Raw genomic sequence first — 23899 nt, forward strand, 5'->3', positions numbered from 1 at the left:
TTGATTCACAATTTGACTTAAGTGTTGTAGTTACAAGGCACAAAAATTTCTACTTGTGACACGTTTTTCCACCCTTACAAGCCACGACCTCAGCAAGAATTTGGTTATCGGCCTCCACTAGGAAACCAGTTTCTGCCCCAATGCCCACTGTTTGCCTAATTTCATATGAAGTGGTTTCATCGGATGCCTCTGTGTAGTCATGTGTCGATGAAGTGTTAATAGGGTTCTTATTAAGATCTAACGACACAATATTGATGGTGGAGTAAAAGTCATTTCCTCGATTCGGTGCAGAAATATTATTCGTTGGAGTAGCAGTAATGGGGGAGGAACTATCGCCCCCTCTAACTCGTTTCCTCTTTTTATTTTTTGGGCCACTACTATTATGCTCTATACTAGACATCATGCCTTAGGGCTCTAAATATGTTTTGGGTTGTTGGAGAATTATCAGGGAATAGCTTAAAACAACCATGTGGCACCAGATTATTGTTAGGACCAAAATCATTTAGAGTAGGGCACACACCAAGATTATATGTATATGTTGCAATTTTGTTTACTATGTCCCTATTTAGCGAATTGTAACATCCCAAGTTTAGAAGCAAGAGTTCAGGGGTGTAAATTGTTATTAGGAGAGTGGACTCGGTGAGTAGGTGCGGTTACTCGTCGAGTTGGAATGGGATTTGGTTGCAAGTTAAGTGACCAACTCGCTGAGTCGGCAGCTGGACTTCACGAGTTGGTGTTGGGAAGAGAAAACACTAAGATTTAGGGTTTGTATCCTATTTAAAGGATCTATTGTCCACCCCTCAGCCCCTTACTACCCTTTTGAGATCCAGAAACCCTAAATCATGAGTGAGAGTCCTTGGAAGCAATTTGGAGCCTAGATAAGTGATTTTGTGAAGAGATCTTGAAGATCAAGAAGCTTGGATCAAGGAGATTTGTGGAGATTCAGATTATTCTTCAGTGGGAGTTCGTTTTAGAGGTAATGAATCGTTATCTTGACCTTCTCCTTTCTAGATCCATCTTTCATGGATTTTTAGGGTTTGTTTGGGGATAATATGATGAGATTTTGGTGTATGAGTTAGATTTGGAGTTGAAACTCCAGATCTGAGTTCGATTTGGATCCAATATGTAGAAAGTCCTTTGAATTGATATGCAAAAGCCATCCCCCATTAGTTAAGTTCCTTTCTAGCTTGGTTTTTGAATATTGGGACATGAAAGCACATAAAGGTACCAACTTTATGTTGTTAATGCACTCTAGGGACCCAGATCTACTGTTTGGAGCAAAGGAGTAGGTTTGTATCTTTCGATTATGGGAATACCCGTATGAACTCAGCGAGTCTAGGAGATGACTCGGTGAGTAGGGTTGGGGTTTGGTTTGATTAAGTTCCAAGTAAACTCGGCGAGTCTGGGAGATGACTCGGCGAGTTGGTCTAGGGTTTCAGGCACTGAGTCACGTAGTGACTCGGCGAGTTTGGGAGATGACTTAGCGAGTCGAGTTGTTTATGGTGGGTTTCAAAGTTAAGTGAACTCAGAGAGTCACTAGGTTGACTCGGCAAGTAGGGTCAACCAGGAAGGTTGACTTTGACCATGAATTGACCAGTTGACTTTCGAGGGTATGTTGGTAATTTTGGTTATGATGATTATCGTTTCCTAGGAGAATCAGGTGGTGGTGTTCGTGGCGGTGATCGGGAGTTTTGATTCTATCTCTCTAGCTCGGTAAGTGCAAGGTGAGTTATCCTCACTATATCAACAGGGTCTACTGCACCAAGGCCGACCCTTTATCGGATCGGAATCCGGGTATTTGCTTGATATGTTATTGAGTTGCTAGATCTGCATCCTGGTATTAGGATGGTATTATGTTAGAGACATGGTTAAGGTCGGTATCCTCGTATATAGGGTAATGTTATATTAGTGACCGGATAGGTCGGTATCCTGGTTAGCATGTTGTTATGCTGCATGATCTATTTGAATCGTTTGTTTGGTTGAGGATTGTTATGTGATTAACTGTTTTATGTGCACATGGTTGTTTGAATGAGGTTGGGTTGAGGCGGGTCCTGCTTTGTGCTGTAGGCCAACATACCCAGGGCGGACCAGATAGACCGTAGGCTCAGCGAGCGGTCTGGATAGGCTGAAGTCCCCAAAAGGGCGGTCCAGATGTGTTGAGGCTCAGAGAGTGGACCAGACCGACTGAAGGCCCAATGCGGGTGGACCAATCATACTATAGACTCAAGGAGAGGACCAGGTGGACTGAAGGCCCGATGCGGGCAGACCAGTCATACAGTAGACTCAGAGGGTGAACCAGGTGGATTGAAGGCCAGGTGCGGGCGGACCAGTCACATTGTAGACTCGATATGCATGGTTGTTTTGTATTGAGATATGATATGAGTATGGTTATATGTGGTTGGTATTTTGGGGGTAACTCACTAAGCTTTCGGGCTTATAGTGTTAGTGTTTTGGTTTCAGGTACTTCAGGAGATCGTGGCAAGGCGAAGGCATAAGCGTACCGCTCCTCATTTTTACATTGATGTTTCTATGATACTCTGATAATAAACAAACTGAAAACCTTTTTGTAATAATTAATGGATTTGGGTTGTTTCTGAAAAGTTTAAATTTAAATTTTATGGATGTTACAGAATCATTCTTTAAACCATGAGGAATTCCAATCGTCGCGTTTACATTAGATGTAGGTATGTCCCTTCCATCATTATTGACTTCATTATCTGATTTTACACCTTGGGAATCCACCTCCGAAGACTCTATAATCACCACGTTTACATTCTCAAGATTCTCCGGAGACTTTCCAGTTCCCTCATGTCTACTTGGTTTTACCAGTTCAATTTTCTACTTGGTCTCTGGGTCTCCGGAGACTCAAAGACTCCTTCATCATCATCCTCACCTTCACTATCCTTCAAATTTGAATCCTTTCCACTTTGTTAAATGGGTAGGGCTTGAATGGGGGCCATTCATGTGTATGCTCAATGACCCCAACTATGTATATTTCATCATTTACATTGATTTCGACCTCTTCATTAATCCATTTCATTGCTGATGTAATCACTCCAACTTTGCCCATGGATAGATCTCTTCTATTATGTATATTATGGAATGGGTTTATGACTTTCCCAAATCTACTAGCAATACGAGATAATTTGTCTTCATCCCATAATTTTAGAGGAACACCATTGATTTTTAAACATGCCATTCTTTCATAACTCATATCCAGTTGTTCTTCCAGTATCATCCACTTAAACCATTCTTGCCATCTACCTTTATCTTCTAAAAATTCACGGACTTCCATCGACAATTCAAATTTAATGGCAATTCTCAGACCACCAAGATACTTAGTTTCCTTATTCATGAGGGTAAGTGTTGATAAATTGGCAATATGGTCAAGACTATGCCTCCCCGATCAACAGATTTTTACGTATCCACTTGATCATAATGGTGTCAAGATTAAGCGAGATAAGGGAAATATTGTTGTAGCGAGTTTCTTTAGTACCTGATGCCACCTATGCAAAGGTTCTAGAGTCTCTGAAACCTATCATGGCGATGAAGGTTGTCTGAGGTCTTGCTTGTCGACTTATTATAGAGAGTAACATTCCTCTAATTTTAACACCTTGCAATGCTGCTTCAAGAGCTTTTGCATCTTTTACTCATGCATATTTAATAAATGCAAAATTCTGCTTTCTTTGATTCTTCTTCCCACCAATAGAGATGTCTGATACATGGTCATATCTTCCCAAATACTTGTTTAAATCAACTTTACTTGTTCCATCATGAAATCCTGCTACATAGAAAGTAATCATGTTGACGTTACTACCCTGTTTGTTTGTATGCTTATCTCGTCGGACCTCCATCCATACCCCATCAATTTTTGCAATTTTCATTGGTATAATATGTATGCATAGGCCATAAATCTAATGATATATCAAGGACATGTATATCTGATAGAGAACTTGAGATAATAATATAAACGTATAAAAGAAGTTTGATTTCTTGCTCCGTTGTCAATTTTGACTCAAAAGTTTAGACAATCATATTTTTAGTCATGTCTACCTTAATAAATAATGATTATTTTTTATAAATATTATACTCTCATTGAATTTGAACATATAGTTTTTAGAAATTTTAGAAATTTTATTTTTTTCCTATTCGGTATTTTCTTATATTTTCTCTTTTTTAAATTAAAATTCCTCGTTTTAGTAAAAATTTATATATAGGGGTATAGTTCCAATTTAAATTTTTATCCTTCCATTTAATATGATTATATTTTTCTTTGAAGACATTAATTAGCCACCATACTCTCCCATTATCTTGATTTTGTTTTTCGTTAATTTTAATTTCATTTATATAACATTTTATTTGAAATTAGTTCTTGATTTTGCTTTCTTACCACCATTAAATCTTAATTGGTGTTATTTTTACATTGATTTTTTGTTTTATGTTAATTATGCTTTTATTTATATATTTTTAAATCAAATTAAATAAAAAATTATATAGATATAATGGGTGATGTTGAATAGAGAACCATAATTAACCAAATAACAAATCGTGAGCATCGGAAATCATAACGATCAACAGCCAAGGAAATACATGTATACTTTTACATTGAATGCACACATACCATATTATACCAAAAAACCACCTTTTACAAAAAAAAAAAAAAAATCCACCACTTTTTTTCGTTTAAAATTTTTTTAGGCCATGTTTTTTATAAAAAAAAACAACAACAACGAATATACCGTTGTTCACGATTTTTCATCCTCTTTCCATAGAGATCTATGATGATATATAAAAAACGAATTTTTTTTCGATAAAACCCACTTCATTTTCTTTAATGAAAAAAATTAAGATCTATTTTTTATAGAAAAAAAAATTAATAAATATATCAAAATTCATATTTTTTTTTTTTACTTTTTAAACGTAGATTCATATTCATGTTAAAAAAAAAAAAAAAAAAAAAAAAAAAAAAAAAAAGATATTTCAGTTCAGATTCACATTGTGAATTTGTTCATATTCATATTGTAAATCTGTTTAGATTTACATTGTGAACCTCCTCAGATTCACAGTGTGTATAATAATAAATCAGATTCACAGTGTGAATCTGAACTGATCGGAGCTTTTTTACATTGTGAATATTAAAATTTGAAATATTTACAGTTTAGATTCATAATGTGAATCTACACTGATCGAGATTTTTTGTTGTGAATCTCAACTGTTCGAGATTTTTCATATTGTAAATGTTAAAAAATTAAAATATTTACAGTTTAGATTCTCAGTGTGAATCTACACTGTTCGAGGTTTTTTTTTTTTAATCGGTGTTAATGTTTATTAATAGAGTGCAAAAAATTAATATTTTTGGTGTAACTAGTTTTTTTTATATAAAAAAAAAACTTAAATATTGAAAAAAAATAAGAAGTGAATTATCATAGATTGAATTATTCAGTTATTCATTTGCTTTTTTTAGTCATGTCTACCTTAATTAGTTTTTTTTATATAAACATTTTTTTATTATAGATTGAAGTATTCAGTTATTCATTCGCTTATTTTTATATGAAAATATTATTTTAAAACATTTTTAATGTTTAAACCATGATATTAAATTTTTATTTTAATAAAATGTAATATATGAGTTTCATATTTAATTTCTCGAATAAAGATTAAAAGAGAAGTGAACTTTTAAGAGGAGGACTTAAAAGATGCTTGTGATACGTAACCATTATTACAAATTATGGATTTTCTCTTTTTATAAATTGAATAAGTTTTATTTTTTTTGGAAAATGAGATGATTGATCTTTTACAAACTAGATGTTTATTATATAGGTTAATTAAAAAAAATTAAATATAAAGATCTAAATATTTAAAATTTTTGGATTTATAAGATAATAGAAAAAATAATGAATTATTAATATTAATTTATTATCTTTTAAATTTAAATAAATAAACCAAATAAACTAATGAGTTTTAATTTGATTATTTTGAAATAAGAAGTTAAGTTTATTAATGAAATTGATATTTCATTTATTAGTATAATTATTGTAATTATTATACTAAAATATTATATGGAATTTATTAAAATAGAAAACCCCATAAAATAACATGTGAAAAAAAAATTAATTCAAAATAACTAAAAAATTACATTTAACAAATTAAATGAGAGTGTAACGTATGAAGAAAAAAAAAAAAAAAAAAAAAAAAAAAAAAACTTTAATTTATTAGGTTAGATATGTTATAGATCGAAATTAATCAAACATGTATTTCTCACACAAGAATGTGTTAGAACCCTCTTCTTGTATAAACCACGCATGTTATCAAACATCTTTAGTAATTAGGTTACAAATATTCTCCATATGAACGGCACAAACTTTCGTTCTTCTCGAGGATATGCGTTGCCCTTTCACTTGTACGAGAACACCTTAAAGTGTTAGTCTCTGTTATTTTATGCGTGGTAAAGAAGAAGATGTTTCTAGAGAACTACCCTAATCAACTTATCTCATTAAACAAATATTTTAACTTTCATAGTGTGTATCATCTCAATTAAATATTAAAAAATAGTGCTTTGTTCTATGTGATACAACACTAAAATCTTAAAATACTTAATACGCATAGTTTAGAAGTCGTGTATCGTATAACTAACCCTTATCTCTTGATAATAGAAAGATTAGAATGTTAGCTGGTTTTGGGTTTACATATACAGTAGCTGGTTTTTGGTTTGCATAACCACTGTAGATTGGAGCACACCCATTAAATATCATTATTCTTACCTGTGAAAACAAAGCATTTATTTTACGACTAAAATGTAAGTAGGTAATGGTCCCATTCATTCATCTTTGTCTATTTCTATGTGGAAACGTGCCACCCCAAATTACGCTTACAATTAAAAATTAAGTTGCCCAATAGAGACCCTGCACAAAGTAGATATTAGTATCCAGTTCTATAATAAGAAAAAAAAATATAATATAAAACAGGAATAAAGATTGGTTATTGATGTAGAAAGCTATGTATCATTTCTACTATTGGTTATTCAAATAAGACTGTACTATATCCACTTTTAGTAATTAAAATAGATTCCTTTTGTACACCAGCTTTTGTTTATTCCCACTCCCATGTTTTATTTTCTATTTATGGCCTAATTTATAATCTACTTACCTTTATTCATTGTAAAGAGGTATGAGCTTATAAAATCACTATATTCAAACCCAACTCACTTTAGGCTGTATATGGAATTGGGAGTCCAAAAACATTCCAAGGGTTATAAGAAGCTAAGGTGGTGCTATAGAAGAAGACAATTGGCACACATCATCGATGAGGAGCAGACATGAAATTTCATTGTATAAATGTCACAAGAAATTTAAGTAGAAAAAAAAAATTGAAAATTTTTTACACTGTGTATATGAAAGTTAGGGATTTATCGGTGTCATTATGTGACACTATATAAAACCGCCAATAATACTGCTTCTCTCTTACAACAGCTACATGTCATTCGCAGAGCCCAGAAAGGGAAAACCTGAGTGGAGCTCGGCTAAATTAATTGGCACCCAGTACTCCGACGATAAGGATGGTTAACTCGATCTACATGATTTGTAGGTATTGTGTATGCCCAAAATTATTATTTTTTCTAGGTTAACAACATTGGTTTGTCCTTGGTTTCTTTTATTATAAAAAAAGTTGCATCACCTTACTAGATATTGTAACATGAGGGATGGATAGTGGACAAATGAGATTACAAACACCCTTTTTAAGATTTTATTTGATAATCTCCGAATGGAAACATTTAGATGTCACTTATTCAACATTCGATGTATTTGATACAACTTTGAACGACTCAAAAAGTCTCCAAAAGGGTGAGAAACCGTACATTCTTTTAGTCATACCAAGCATTAAATGGTTCATTTTTGTCAAAGAGTAAGGTTCATAATAAACCAATGAAATCAAATTTAATACCATTTAATTTATCCGTTTTTGGTTCATGATGACGACCTGCAAAATAAAACTTTCAAACGGGTTGAACGAGTAAATTGGTTAGAATCATTATAACATAAATTTGTTTGATACGACAACCAATCATATTTGTTAAATGTAATACAATTCTTCTATCTCACACCAAAATATATATAAATATATATTTATGTAATTTCAGTGTAGTACGTAATTGCTAAACTCCATATATGTACTTGATGATCAAAACTCATTGTCAGTGACAAATCATTACATAATGGAATAGAATAAAGTCCAATAATTTGGTATGTGAATAGTCATATGCGTCTTGCAAACTACTACTTATATTCTTGACATTTGATCATAAATTTTCAAAAGTTAATTCAACCAGAAAATCAAGACACCACAAACAAGTTACTTCTTGTGCATCAAAGGGTATGATTTTTATATCATTGGAAACACATCAAATCTTTACAATAATTAACAGTACCAAATTAAATCTCCTCTTTGAAGATCATTAACACTATTATTATATGTAAATCTTACATGTCATCTTTGGCTTGCTATATATAGACTTGATATAAGCAGCTAGCCACAATCCTATGATTAAACATAAAATAGTAGTAGTAGTGATATGTATCCTAATTAAGTACTTAATTACTTATATGCTTTAGGTAAATATTCATATATGATATATGAAGTTATCAACACACTTATATACATAATCATATGTGAAATTTCTTCAACATAATCAACTTAATTAATTAATTACCTGTTTGAAAAAATCGATCTTCATCAATTAATTCAACCTCCCCAAGCTCAAAGCAGCTTCGACATCCAGCCTCCATGCATAGCCACCGGAATCCATCTTCCAGACGTCGCAAGGCACCGTCATCTGCTTCTTTTTCTCCGATAACTTATACACCAATCTCACTCTGCATGAAAAAGCTGGCCAGTATTTTACTACCGCCGCTGTTTCACATAGCCGTACCAACACCTGACACGGCGGTGCTCCACCGTCAGGATTTGAAGCCACCATCCTCCGGTACGCTAGATTCACCCACTGGACCTCATTGTAAGTGTTGGATATGAAACTTGGACAGCTATCAATCTCCAGATCTTTCATTATCTCATCGTCCGTACAACGTAACCATCTCCTATCTTCACACATTCCTGTAACAGATTCCATCGTGATCCACGACTCAATCACCGCTCCTCGCTTCACCGTCATCGCCAGATCTATGTCATGCAGAACGACCGACGGCGGAGCCGGCGTTATCAAACTACCGATAATATTATTATCACTCCTGTTATGTCCAGACACATCGAAACTAATAAACTCCGGCACTTTCCCCACCGGATCTGTTACAACAAACTCACCTCCGTTTGAAACCTCCAGCATCGCCACCGTCTCATCCAAACTCCGCCATCGTTTACCGTCATCTACCACCGTCAGTTTACACTCTCTCGCCATCTTCTTCTTCACTCGAACGTACTTCCGCTTTGCTCTCTTTTCCTTCAACGGAAACACTCCGACTGACCTCTCCACCGTTACCGGCCTCGGCGCAATCGGCCGGTATCTCAACATGATCTGATTAATTATCATCTTGCTCTTCGGATCTCCGCCGGCGCTTCCAGTCTCACCACGCCTATTTCCACCTCCCATACCTACCTCTCTCCTTATTCTCTCTCTCTTTCTCTCTCTCTCTCTCTCTCTCTCTAAACCTAACCGGAAATAAACGGAGGCGATGAAAATCATCATGGTTTAGTGAGAATGTGAGATAGAAAACTGGTCGCCGGAGAATGGGACACGTGTCTAGGGCAATGCAATAAGATTAAGAACATCAAAGAAAGGTGATTGGTTGATTAAGATTAGATGGGTCCCACCTAAAAGTAGCGTATCATTTCTTGAAGCACTTCCGATAAAGAGGCCACGTATGAGCTCTTTTTTTAAAAAAATAAAGTAGGTAAGTGGTTCTTTGTCAGCAAATGAGACGCGTGTCCCTTAGGTGAAAATTTGAATACCTTTTGGTTTTTCACGCGCTAACTGGGCGCGTGTGTTGGAGTGTTGTGGGGTCGATGAGCACGAAATAGACCAATCGATGTCTACGGAATCATTCATAGAACACACTGGGCGGTCATTATTCGGTTTATTTTATTTAATATTTAATATTTTATTAATTCGTCAACATATGGAAAAAAATATCGAGAACTGACAGTTTTATTTATCACAATTTCATAAATTATTCTTCGTGTAGCTCCAAAAATAGCAGAAGTTGTCTCGATTAATTTAAATTGCATCCAAATGAGGTATTTAATAGGTTTAGGTAACACGAGATTGATATTTTTAGAATATATTTGTTAAAGTATAAAAATAAAAATTATTCTAGTAATTGTTTTTGTTTTTGTGCAAAAAAAAAAAATACACTGAAGTATTTATGAAATAAATGATTTCATATATTAATTTTTTATAAAATAATAACTATAAGACAAAAATTGTTGCATATATTTTAATGGTTTTGTTAGCATTCCTAACGATTACAATGATAGGTATGTAACGAAAACAACACTCATAACAATTACATTGTTTGGTATGCAATGGAAACATAAAATAATGATCATTGGAGATTTCATCTAGTTTTAGTTAAAGTTTCATTTTTTTTAGCAAATGGTATTTGATCATATGATCTATAATTAACTATTATTTTTCTAAACGTTAAGAAATTATCTTCCTCAACTTCTGACATCAGCTCATATGTCTTCCATGCTTACATCAATCGGTTCATATGTATATAGATGAGAAACGAATTAGAGAGGGTTTGAACCATTTTCTCATACAACATAGTGGTCTTTGGTGTTTTACAAAAAAGTTATGAGTCTTTATTTGCGTATAAGCTTACAACTCATATCTTATAACAAACATATTGCTTTGTTTAACAATAACTAACACCATGTTTTTTTTTTAACGTTATTAAATGAATTCGAAAGTTATAACTATTGTACCGATGAAGTGTTCACTACAACATGAACAACCTATCAAGACGATAAATTCTGATCCTATCCCGACTACATGTCGTCGGTATAGGTCATACAAACATATTGCGACGACTTGTCATTAGGAAACACCAGTGTGATCTATGAATGATTCCGTAGACATCGATTTCACACTATGAATGATTCCGTAGACATCGATTGGTCTATTAATCTCCTACTCACCCCGTGAGTATGCACGCGTCTCGTTTCAATGGCACGTTCTAAACATTCTTCCTCGTTTAATTCTACGTCTTCTTCAACCTCGTTTTGCATTTTCTCATATTCATTTTGAATTTTCTCCTAAAATAAAGAAAACAATGAACATATGTTAATTAAAACAAAAAACTAAACTTAAACATTAAAATAATAATAATATTTCTTAAACAAAAAAACTATAATAATAATAATAATAATAATAATAATAATAATAATAATAATAATAATATATTTAAAAATACATTCATTTCATTTATCACTTACCCAATTTTCTTATGCTCGAATTGTACACCAACTCGAACCTTCTTTGTAGTGCATATGTCTCCAACCCTCAATATGTTGAGGCTTGATTCCCATTTTATCCTATAATAAGTGAAAAAACAATAAATATATTTATACAAATGTTAATAAATTTTTTAAATAATACTAATGTATTTCATTACATCTAAATAAAGTCGTTGAACATAGGATCTACATCCGTGAGCACTTTTGTGCAGAAGTTTCGACCTACTAACTTTATTTTGACCGACAATCGTTTGTATTAATTAGTAAAAAACAATAAATCAATCATATTGTTCCAAGTTTCGGCGATCCAATCGGTCAGTAGATATCTTCCTGCCCTTTCCACAGTATGATATTCACCAACTCTATCAAAATATTTTTTTATTTGATACTTGCATTCTCGATAAGCTCTTTGCATATCTGCTTGGATAACCGTGCGAAGGGGTTCCCACAAGTCTGTGCCCCGATACTTGTTAAGATCAAAATAAGTCTACCAAAGGAAGAACATATTTGATTAGTAAAAAAAATATTTAATAAGTATAAAATTCAATACATATAAAATATATTGTATATTTACTTCTAGCTCTGGATATAAATCATCTTTGTAATTGGTAGGAACACGACGTCAAGTATGATAATGCAACGGTACCTGTGATTCCACCAGATTTGAGATCAGTTTGACAAACATTTGCCCGTTATCTCCCACAAATCGATAAGTCCGCCCGGAGATATCAATTCTCAAATCCAAAGGCCTACGATTGTTATTTTCATACTCATCGTAAAAATTTAAGTTTCTCCCTTTGCCACGCACATTCACATTCACATTCTTCGCTTGTGCTAGATTTAGATATAGAATTGGAAATTTAGAAATTTAAAACTTTAATATATCTAATACTTAAAAATTTCATAGTGGAGGTGATGCATAAAATGGGCTTTAGATAGATGGAGCATGGAAGAAAATGGTCTCTTAATTTAACGAAGATGGAAGAAATTTTCAAGCGTGTTACGAGAGCTTTGGAGGATTTGGAAAAGACAAATTGAGCTCAAATTGAAGAGAACTTGAAGAAAAATAGGCTAGAATCTGACCGGACTCAAACTGGGCTAGTGGATTAAGCAGTGCAGCCCAACAATTGAAGAAAGCCTATTCTCCGTCGTCTCATGCGGCCCGCGTAAGATATCCGTGCGGATTCCTGTAGGGAAAATTCGTGATTTCACTTTTGGCTTCTATTTTAGGAAGTTTGGTTAGACTCTTTTCATAGACTTGCACATCCGAACTTGGGAGCATTTTCTAGAGATTTTGGAGCATTTTTAAGGCCAAGAAGACCTCAAGAACTTCATATTTTTTCTCTTGAATCTTATTAAATGTTTGGTACAATATATTGTAACACTGTAAATTTCTAAGTAAAATTTTCATTTTTAAAATCACATAAACTCAATATCGCATTCTCAAAAATCACAAAATGAATAAGTTGTCAAGACATAAGTCAACAATGTTTAATAAAATCCCAAAATCCTCAAAATCATGATCTTTCACTGGTGTGTACAATCAAGTCGGCGCCTTTTCACGATCATGTGAAGTACCTGAAACACATATCATACAACACCGTAAGCACGAAGCTTACTGAGTTCCCCAAGATACCACATACACAGTAATAATAAGCCTCTCATGTCTATAGCTCGGCATGGACCCTCATGTCATGCGTCTCGGTGAGGACCCTCCGGTTTAACGACTCGGCGTAGAACCTCCGGTCATGTGTCTCAGTGAAGACCCTCCGGTCTCACAACTCAAGTTTGTCACAACTAGCAATTTTAAGCTAGGAAGTTCTGTATTCTTGTGATCAACTCTTGCACAACTAAAGTTCTAAGTTGATGTTATGTACCAAGGTTCATTCCAAAAACAAAGCATTAAATCAAAACTCACTCAAGAAGCCTATGACCTAATTCAATACATTTCATACACTCGACTTTGGGTTTGTAACCCTAATTCGTCTGGTTCAAACTCTTATTGGACCAGAACCCTCTTATTGGACCTAATGGGCCAATAAAAACTTTAACTTGATTATTTGGGGCTAAGAACCCTTGTTTGGGCCTTAATTGGACCCACATTCTTTAAACTATATCATTTAGGCCATAATGAGCTTAGAATGTCACATATCATTTTCATGGGCCGTGTTGGGCCATAACTAATTTCATTAGCCCTAATGGGCTGGAAACTACATAATTTAGCTTCTAAGGGTCGTGAACCCACATAAGGGCCCAAAAGGCCGAAAAATATTTATCTTGGGCCTCATGATTTTGAACTAAGGCAATAAAGGGCCCAAACCTTCTCTTTTCCTTCCCTATTTCCTCTCTCTCGACCCAACAAAAAAAATAGGAGGAAATAGGGTGACACCTCATAACTATTTGTTGGATATCCATGCAAGATTTGCATGTAATAAGGAAAATATCAACTCACTCTCCACCAAAGTCAACTACCTACTTCTCTCTTATTTCTTACTTTGTCTCTCCGCCACTCCCTCACTCTCCAACATCTCTCTCATTTCAAACTCAACCCTTATTCTCTCAACTCTCTTCCACCCTTCATTTCTCAAGGAAAGTCGTTGGCATAAGGAAGATCATCAAAAGGATCACTTCAAGCTTCACATTGTGGTAAGATTTTACAAACCCAAGTTAATATATACTTCATCCTTAAACCCAATCACTCCTCTTACACCCATGTTTTCGTGAATCATGCTTCTTAGAACCATCTGAGTTCGAAAACCTTCTCAAAAAGCTTGCTAGGGCCGAGATCTTCTCATCTTCTCACCAAAAACCGAAAACTTCAAAGCAAGGTGAGTTCATACCTCCCTTGTTTTCTGTTTTACTATGTTTTATGGGAGAATACAAGTTGCTTATGTGATAGATCTATGTATTTGTGCATGTTTATGTGTGTTTTCTTGGTATAAGTTGTGAATATGTGATGAAACTTTATAAATCTCGAAAACTCTAACAAATCTTGGTGACATTTGTAAACTTAAACACTTTATACAACATACCATGAAGATTAAAGTGTTAAACATGTGAAGATTGTTGAAAAACTAAATAAAATCTTCTAAAGGGACCATTTTTGATAAATAAACAAAAGATGGGACTTTTATTGCACCTACGGTTTATCAACGACTAAAAGGGTCATTTTTATATAAAAGTGGGTCATTATGGTATTCATGGTTTTAAAATGGCCAAAAGTGTTAATTTTCACATAATGGGCCTTAATGTGGGCCCTCACAGTTTATGGGCCTAAATTACCTAATTATATGCACATGTTAGCTAGTCGATTATGTTTCCATAGTCAAATCCTAATGTTAATGGAATTCCATATAACATTAATGTTATCAATGTGCTATATGTATTTAATACTTGCTCTTTCATATAGCTAAAGGTACGATCTTTCTTTTTATTTAAGAGAACTACTCTTAAACACAAACAATATTGATCAATCTTTCTATCTTGTCCTTTTTAAAGGTTTTTATAGCAATTAAATTTTAGTGGATACTTTTAAGACATCACTCAATTAAGGATTAGACTTAGTTTGTTTTATTGATCCTTAATGAGTAATTACCCAATTACAAAGTTATTTAAAACAAGGCTACGATCCATATTTCACTCTAAGATGCGAAGTGGATTAACTAAAAAATCACACCAAGAAGCTATTTAGGTAGACAAAAAAATTATCAATCTCCATCTTTATGAGATCCCTAGATCTTTCGAGATTTATTAACACCGTTTCAATAACATGTTAATCTCTTCTTATGTTGATTTAGCATTCACGACTAGATTAGCCGAAGATCATGAATCCAAATGGTAAATTCACCATGCGAAGCTACATGATATTCGGCTCAAGTAACACTTGAGAATCATGATTACCATATACCATACTTCGATAAATTCTTATTTGACATGCCGATAGACCACCTATGCCTAACGCTAAGAAGAATATATGACAAGACGTTGTTTCCATAGGAAACATAGGATTCACGTTATTATTGTAAAGTGGGATTTTGTTTTATTACTTATTAAGTTAATACTTTTAACTTTGCACAATTGTCCTATTAAACCCTTTCGGTAACCCTACTTCATAATGCAAAAAGGCAGTGAGGGTGATGAGCAATAAATGCCTCTTAAAATCCAACCTCATTAGGAATCAAAGAGATATACCTTAAACCTCCCTTATAACAAATAAAATAGATGAGTCTAGTCTTGGTAAGACTAACAATGCAAATTAAGAAACATGCAAGAACGCAATGTTTATTTTAGTGTTATACATATAAATACTATTTTACTATATATACATATTTGTGGGTTATATGTCTTTTAGTTATATTGACTAAAAAGTCAATAATTAAATGATATGAGTTCTAATCTTTTGTCTTTTAGTTAATCTTATAATTAAATCAAATATAACTTTATCATTTAGTATAAAGGCTAGTTTGTATGTGATTAAGATTGAAAAAGATGAGCAACCAAAAATAAAAACAAATTTAGAAGAGTGTGGAACTTTAGGTTTCATGACATGGGGAAAGATATGCCACATTGTGATACATAGAAAAAAGCGATTTTACTAAATTATTATTTTTAGTTTTCAGCAGCTAGCCATGACGTGGCCTAGAAGAGAACACAACGTAGCGACAAAGTCAATCGTGATTCAAGCATATACAAGTAGATACAAGGATGTGGTAGAGAACCAGCCACGTCGTTGGGAAGAGGCAGATAGACTTACAACGATGTTTTTCAAGCATAAACCGATTTAATTTCAATCAAGGCAAATTTATGTATTTAAAAACGATTTAAAACATAAACCTTACACATACAAACCCTAACATACTCAAAGGACAAAGTCTAAGTACAATAGACTTGAGTTAGCCATGCGCTTTAATACCACTGCTGGGTTTTGAGCCTCACTAGATCAAACATAGGGCAGCTAAATAAACAAATATGACGTAACACTCGAAACTTATGGGATCTAAACTCAACTAATTTATGCAACTTATTTAGAACTCAACTGAACAAAAAGCATATGTTTGATTTCATCATAGAATCCTTCTTTTGACGAGCTAGTTGATTGGTCTGGAGAACCAAACATAGAGTTTCTCTATTGTAATCGCATTCAAGATGCAAAATGACATCGGATTTAAACAAACAACCACGAAGCAATACAAAACAAGCTGAAATCGATGATAGTTTTCATCGTCACAACGTGACAGAAGAGGTGTCACATTGTAGCATCAAGCCTTCATTTTTTTCTAGGGTTTTCTCAAGGGTTCCAACTTTTGGTGTAAGAAGGCTAATTTTCATCTATCCAAGACCGGGATTTGACCCCTTTATTTATAGGGAGGTGGTTTGAAATCCTAAAGATAATTACCAAATCTATTAGTAATTATCTAGGCTTTTGGTAATTATCCAAAAATCAAACCATTAGAATATTCCATATTCTCCATGTTTTCTAATTAATTGATTAATCTATTAATTAATTAACAAAACATAGTCCTTAAAAAATATTTTTTCAGTTCTTTACTTTGTTCTTGAATGTTACCCAAAAGGATACTGCTATTTATAATAATATTATCGTGATTGTTGTGGCTATGGATACTATTCTTCATCATGATCTACTTGTGGATGTATTGTCCTGGCAAGATCTTAGTAAGTTTCCAAACAATATATTTATTTACCAAATGGATCATACCTCTTATAGGATCTTAATTGGTCATTCCGTATTTGATAGAACTTGGTATTCATTGGGATTAATGAAGAATCTGAGAAATAGTTAATATGACTTTATAAATACAAACAAATACTAAAACTTAGTAATATTTGTATTTAGGTCATTTAAAAGGAAAAGAGGAAGTGTTAGATGAAGAACTAACTTAATTGTAAATCTTTCGCCTTTAATCAGGTGAGTCTGTAGTCACTTTCATGAGTATAATCTTAATAAAAGTATTTATTACTGAAAAGACTGAAGGTATATTGAGTGGTTATTATCTGTATTTTTGTTAAATGTATACCTTGTATAGTGAGTGCGTAGTTATTTTCACGACACATAAGACTAATAAAAGTATGTATGACTTAAAAGATTAAATTTATATCTTGTACAGTGAGTATGTGTTTACTTTCATTGTTTGAACATGATTTTAATAGAAGTATATAGTACTTAAGAGATTAATGTATACTAAGTGCTTACTTATTGTGTTATGTGCTAAATGTTTACCTAGTATTGCAATAGTATTTCATAAACAAGAAATTTATATTGGAAGTTAATTACATATATTGTAATCTTTTCTAGTTATAATCTAAGACTTATAAAGGATGTTTTGTTCAAATTAAGTTTAATAGTAAGTAGTCTCATTATATGGTAATGCATAAGTACGAAATGGAGTGTAGAATTCCCCATCCTTCAAGACATCCATTTGGGTGTGTTTGGATTAGACAACAAGTGAGTATGTCTGAATCATCTACCATAGTAAGATGACAATACTTAATTATTTTAAATGGTCTTTCAAATTATGTTGTTAGTATGGATTTATAACCTACAAATATAGATCAAATGAGATACCATATTTATCAAATATGCTAATGTTTGAATTGTCTTTATGACTTAACATTGGCCAAGAAATCCATTAGTTGTGTATTTAAACCGTTGCTCAAAATGATTCATCACGTAAGCTAATTCTTCCAGATGATTGTTGATTATAATTTATAAGAATCAATTGGGTTGGGCAACTATGGATAGATTATCTAATAAACATATGTGTCGGATTATATATCTATACTGTCTGTTAATGTTTGTTTTAAATTTTATGTTTTTATGGCTTTGTTTGTTGTAATTTTTTTTTAAAATCTAATGAAATTTTAGTTTTAAAATAATTTGGTTAAATTAATTATTTTTAATATAAATTAATTTTAAAAAAAATAGCATAATCATGACATCTTAATAGCAAATGTTTTGCAGCAATGTGACTCAACCGGAAAACTTCGTTTATAGACTCTCGCTGACATTCTCTCTAACGTGGATCGAAGCAAATATACTACAAAGTCGTCGTCTATCCGGCTCGTGGCTAGAGGAAGTACTGATCAATCGTTCTAATTAGTCTTCTTTTTTGGCTTCTGTCTCTGGTACAATCTCTCTCTTACTCTCTATGACTCTATGGGATGTTTTCCTTTTTCATGTATTGAGCTTCGTATATCGATTTCTTTCTTTGAGGCTTTATATCGAACAGTGTACCTGCATCCTTATTTTCAGCTTTTAGTTTCTGATCATCATAATGAGAAATAAAGTTGTTCTTTTTCTTTCTTTCGATTCGATGGTTTTAGCAATCGATGTGAAATAAAGTTTTCCTTTTGGGCTGGATTCAGTTGTTAGGGTTTGTTAACGTTATCATTCAACAAGCGTAGGTTTCGAGCAACAAAACCCATATCCGATTTGATCATAATTCATGAATCTTAACCCAACCACATGTATGTGTTTTTAGTTTTTACCCCTCTGATTGTTTTCATGTTTTGATGGAATTCCGTTCTCGATTTTTGTAGATTCTAATATAATGGTTCCGGAATTCAAACTACGCTTAGATCTTTGTAACTTCTTTTATGTCCAAAAAATTGCTGTTATGTAGCAACCTGTTTGCCTTTTTCAATGCAAAATAACAACTTGTTTATAGATTTGTTTAGTTTTAGGTGATAAATGTTAATTTTTTGCATCGATGATAACCAAAAATAGGTTGTTATTAGAAGAGAAAGATTGATAGTTAACAACAATGGCGGATTATCACTTTGTGTACAAAGATGTTGAAGGAGCATCAACACAATGGGATGATATTCAAAGAAAGCTTGGAAATTTACCTCCAAAACCCCCTGCCTTCAAACCCGATCCTTTTACTCCTGCAGAAGATGAAGATTCAAAACCTAAAGACAAAAATTGGATCGATAACAAGACAGAAGAAGAACTTGAAGATCTAGAGGATGATCTTGATGATGATCGATTCCTTGAAGAATACAGGTAATTAATACTAAAACTCAATACAATTCTTATTTTATTTATGACCATTAGATTTTCTAATAAAACTTCCAAGTGAGATTCTTGTGCTTTGTAAAAATATTACTATAAAGGGGGTTTCTATTGTGGCTTTTGTTCATTTCTTACGCTGAGGGTGATTTAGAATTTATTATTTACATTACCTCTAAAAAAGAAGGGTAAAATGGTCATTTGCTCTCATTCAAACCGGCCATTCAATTCCTCAAATAGCCTATGTTCATGTAGCGTTATAGTCATTTACTCTCATTCAGTAAAAAAATTAGCCTATATTCACATAACACTTCCTTTAGACATTCTAAATGGAGGGGTAAAATTGTCTTTTACTTACATTTAGTCAAAAGTTAGCCTATATACTTGTAACACTTCCTTTAGACATAACGATAAAATGGTCATTTACTCTCATTAACTCCAAAAATAGCCTATATTCATATAGCGCTTTTTCTCTAGACCTTCCAAACAGAAGGGTAAAATGGTCATTTATTCTTATTCAGACAGTTCATTCAGTCCAAAGTCCAAAAGAACAATCTTTGTTCATATAGTTTCATTGGTGTTCTTGAAGGAGAAAGAGATTAGCAGAGATGAAGCAAATCGTGAAAGTTGCAAAATTCGGATCAATCATACCGATTTCTGGATCAGATTTTATACGCGAGGTATTACAAGCTCCATCTGACGTATGGGTAGTGGTTCTTTTATATAAAGACGGGTAATTACTAATTACTAATTACTAATTTACTATTCAATTTGTTACATGTTTTTATCTTTCATTATTAGAAATGAATTTTTGCATTACATGATTCTTATTTATTTATTTATTTTTAAATAGGTACCCTGAATGTGGAGTACTAATGCAATGTCTTGAAGAACTTGCAACAATGTATTCGGCCACAAAGTTTGTTAAAATTATATCAACTGACTGTATTCCTAATTACCCCGATCGCAATCTTCCCACTTTGTTGGTCTATAATAACAGCGCAGTGAAGGCGAATTACGTGGGTTTACATACTTTTGGTCGCAGATGCACTCCGGAAGGTATATAACTTTTTGAAAACTAGTGGTCCCCACACGTTTGTCCTAACAGTAAGAATGTCAGAAGGAGGTCTCAAATTCATTCACTTTTGCAAACTAGTAGTCCCCACATGCTCATCGTAAAAGTAAGAATGTGAATAAAGTCTCAAATTCATATATTTATATTTTGAAAACTAGTGGTCCCTACATGTTGTCCTACCAGCAAGAATATCATAATCATCAACTTAAAGTAAGAATGTTGGAATGAGGTTTCAAATTGATACACTTTTGAAAACTAGTGGTCCCCACATAGGGCTGACAATTATCGACACGACCCGCGATACGACCCGCAACACGACACGAAATAAATGGGTTTGGGTTGAGTTTTTCAACCCTCCAACCTGCCAACCCGTTTATTAAACGGGTCATATATGGGTTTCTCAAAAATAAACGGGTTGACCCGCCAACCCGTTTATATTCTCAATAAAAAAATAATTTTATTTTTAAATGTATTTATATATCAAGTATTAATATTTAATAAGTATTATATAATATATACCATTTATTCATAGACTATTTGACTATTTTGACATTTTGACTCGTGGTGGATGGTTTAAGATCGTAAGTCGTAACCTCTAAAGCTAAGTCTGTAAGATGTTTCTATAAATGTTTTTAATTTTCATTTGGATGTTTAAGACTTAAATGTCTAAAATTTGGACCCACGAACCCGCCAACCCGTGAACCCGTATAAATAAATGGGTTGGCGGGTCATATATGGGTTTATGTTTCAAACCCGCCAACCCGTGACCTGTATATTTAAATGGGTCGTGTTTGGGTTGGTATATTTTGACCCGCCAACCCGCCAACCCGCGACACGCCAACCCGAACACGACACGATTGCCAGGCCTATCCCCACATGTTTATCACTAACGGTAAGAATATCATAAAGCATTAACGTGGAGTAATTATGTTAGAAGGAGGACTGAAATTCATACACTTTTGAAAATTAGTGGTCCACACATGTTTGTCCTAACAGTAAGAATATTATAAAGCATTAACATACGGTAAGTATGTTGTAATGAGGTCTCAAATTCACACTTTTGAAAACTAGTGATCCCCACATGTTTTTCGTAAAAGTAAGAAAGTAGAAAGAATGTTAGAATGATCAAACTTAAACGAGCTCTCAACTTTATACACTTATATTTTGAAAATTAATGGGCCCTACATGTTTGTGTTAACAATAAGAATTAGCTTCATATAATTATATTTTGAAAACTAGTGCTCCGTAAATATTTATCCTAAAAGTCAAAGTATCAAAATCCATAACTTATCTTTGTTCTGATTCATACACTCGCATTTTGAAAACTAGTGGTCACCACATGTTTGTCTTAACAGTAAGTGTCAGATTCATACACTTTTATTTTGAAAACCAGTGGTAGGTACATGTTTGTCTTAAGAGTAAGAATATTAGAATCCATAACTATTAAGTTTATACACTTATATTTTGAAACTAGTGATCCCCACATGTTTGTTCTAGAAGTAAAAATATCGGAATTGATGACTTAACCGAGGTCTTAGATCCACTTATATTTTGAAAACTAGTGGTCCCTACATGTTTGTCCTAACAGTAAGAACGTCACGTCAGAACCAATAACTGTGATCTCAGATTCGTTTTGAGAAGCCATTATGTTCTATTTCCTTTTGTTGTTAATGGATTTGGGTTATGTGTTGGGTGTTGCTATGATTTTGTGTCAATCGGATCCTGTTCTTAACGATGGGCAGAGTGAAGGTGAAGCTTCTAGAGATGCTGTTCTTGAAGGGGTGAGGAGGAGGTTTATAGAGAAAGTGGTGACTCAACATGAAAATGATGATGATGGGTCATCGAGTGATTAGCATTGTTGTTGTCGTTATGTTAAATCATAGGTATTTTGTTGGTACAACCTTTTAAGACAGTTTTGGTGTTTCTTCTATTTTCTTTTGATCCGTGCAACTTAAAACATTAAAAATTCCCATCCGAAAAATTTTGTATGTTTTCTGTAAGTTCTTTTTTAAATGTATTAACAATTTAATTTGTTTGCTTATATATATATATATATATATATATATATATATATATATATATATATATATATATATATATATATATATATATATATATATATATATATATATATATATATATATATATATATATATATATATATATATATATATATATGGTCATTTGGCATTCATGTCCTTCGGTTTGATTGCATATCTTCTTTGTATATACATAAGAGTATCAACTCCAACATTCATAATGCATATCTTTTTTTGTATCATATGCTTTACATTAGCTTGCCCTTTCGGTATTTTTTTTTTTAAATGGAGACAAACATCCTTAATTGTCGGTTTTTGCATATTGAACTTTGACAAAAAGGTTAAAAAAGTCATTTGAGGAATAATGCAAGTAGGGATGTCAACGGGATCAAACGGGAGCGGGAATAGCTGCCCCCGCTCCCGCCCCCGAAATCAATTGTTGCCCCCGCTCCCGGTCCCGCCCCCGGCTCCCCCGTTTACATAGCCCCCGGTCCCGCTCCCGGTTACCTCCATCACCCCCGGTCCCGCCCCCGTTCCCCCGGTTCCCCGACTTAAAATTCGTTTTTTTTGCTAAACGACTACTTTGTGTTAAGCTAAAAAGCTTGTTTTTAATAACTTTAAAAGTTTAAAACATAATCTTTTAGAAACTAAACAATTAAAAATTCAACATTACGAATTCAATATTACAAAACGACAATTCCATCAATTTTAAAAATATAAAATATGACAAATCCAATATTACAAATATAAAATACTTACATATCCAAAAATATATGATCAATTCACTACCTCTTCAATATCTATTATAATTGAAAACGGGAAAGTGAAACCTAACCTACATTTAAATTAGAAAATCTATTTTGTATATGTATTTTATATTAAATATATATTTTTTACATAAATGTACAACCGGGGCCCCGCGGGAGTACGGGACGGGAATACCAACTCCCCGCTCCCGGTCCCGAAAATAAGCGGGGTTTAATTTTGCCCCCGCTCCCGGTTTTTTTAAAAATTTAGTCCCATACGGGATCGGGGTCCCACGGGAGCGGGGTTCCACGAGGGTTTTTGACATCCCTAAATGCAAGCTAAAAGACAATTTTTGTGTCTATTTAATTGGCTACAATCCGTTCTTTTTTGGCTAAATGTTGTTAGTAAAGTTCACATTTGTTTATTAGAGCATCCATTATGCTGAAAATCACGGGTCAAAAAAAAAACATTTTTAAAGTGATCCAGTTATTTTATGCAATAGTAGATTGCAAAGGTAGTACTTGTCCACCAGATTTGGAA

The 23899-nt window shown here is 33.3% G+C and overlaps 2 protein-coding genes across 3 annotated transcripts; one reads left to right on the forward strand and one right to left on the reverse strand.

Annotated features, from left to right (window-relative positions):
- Positions 1-6801: 6801 nt before the first annotated feature.
- Positions 6802-9770, reverse strand: LOC145037301 (uncharacterized). Of its 2 annotated transcripts, none has more exons than XM_078985936.1 (2): positions 8708-9770; positions 6802-6902 (listed from the first exon to the last, which is right to left on the reverse strand). In XM_078985936.1, the coding sequence occupies exon 1, from the start codon at positions 9695-9697 to the stop codon at positions 8735-8737; it is 963 nt and encodes a 320-aa protein (XP_078842062.1). In that variant the 5' UTR covers positions 9698-9770; the 3' UTR covers positions 6802-6902; positions 8708-8734. The 2 variants fall into 2 exon arrangements, with proteins under 2 accessions (XP_078842062.1, XP_078842063.1); XM_078985937.1 differs by lacking the exon at positions 6802-6902 and adding an exon at positions 8442-8535.
- Positions 9771-19240: 9470 nt separating this feature from the next.
- On the forward strand, positions 19241-22563 carry LOC145033966 (uncharacterized). The gene is made up of 4 exons (XM_078982424.1): positions 19241-19492; positions 20088-20231; positions 20352-20555; positions 22264-22563. The coding sequence occupies exons 1-4, from the start codon at positions 19251-19253 to the stop codon at positions 22424-22426; spliced, it is 753 nt and encodes a 250-aa protein (XP_078838550.1). The 5' UTR covers positions 19241-19250; the 3' UTR covers positions 22427-22563.
- The last annotated feature ends 1336 nt before the right edge of the window (positions 22564-23899 follow it).

The sequence above is a fragment of the Lactuca saligna genome, chromosome 3 (assembly GCF_052625555.1).
Source record: "Lactuca saligna cultivar CGN05327 chromosome 3, ASM5262555v1, whole genome shotgun sequence".
NCBI classification, from domain to species: domain Eukaryota; kingdom Viridiplantae; phylum Streptophyta; class Magnoliopsida; order Asterales; family Asteraceae; genus Lactuca; species Lactuca saligna.

Coding starts and splice junctions, on each gene's coding strand:
- LOC145033966 (XM_078982424.1), top strand. CDS start 19,251: ATGGCGGATTATCACTTTGTGTACAAAGATGTTGAAGGAGCATCAACA. Junction 20,232..20,351: donor GTTCTTTTATATAAAGACGG/GTAATTACTAAT, acceptor ATTTTTAAATAG/GTACCCTGAATGTGGAGTAC. Junction 20,556..22,263: donor GGTCGCAGATGCACTCCGGA/AGGTATATAACT, acceptor GGGTTATGTGTT/GGGTGTTGCTATGATTTTGT.
- LOC145037301 (XM_078985936.1), bottom strand. CDS start 9,697: ATGATGATTTTCATCGCCTCCGTTTATTTCCGGTTAGGTTTAGAGAGA.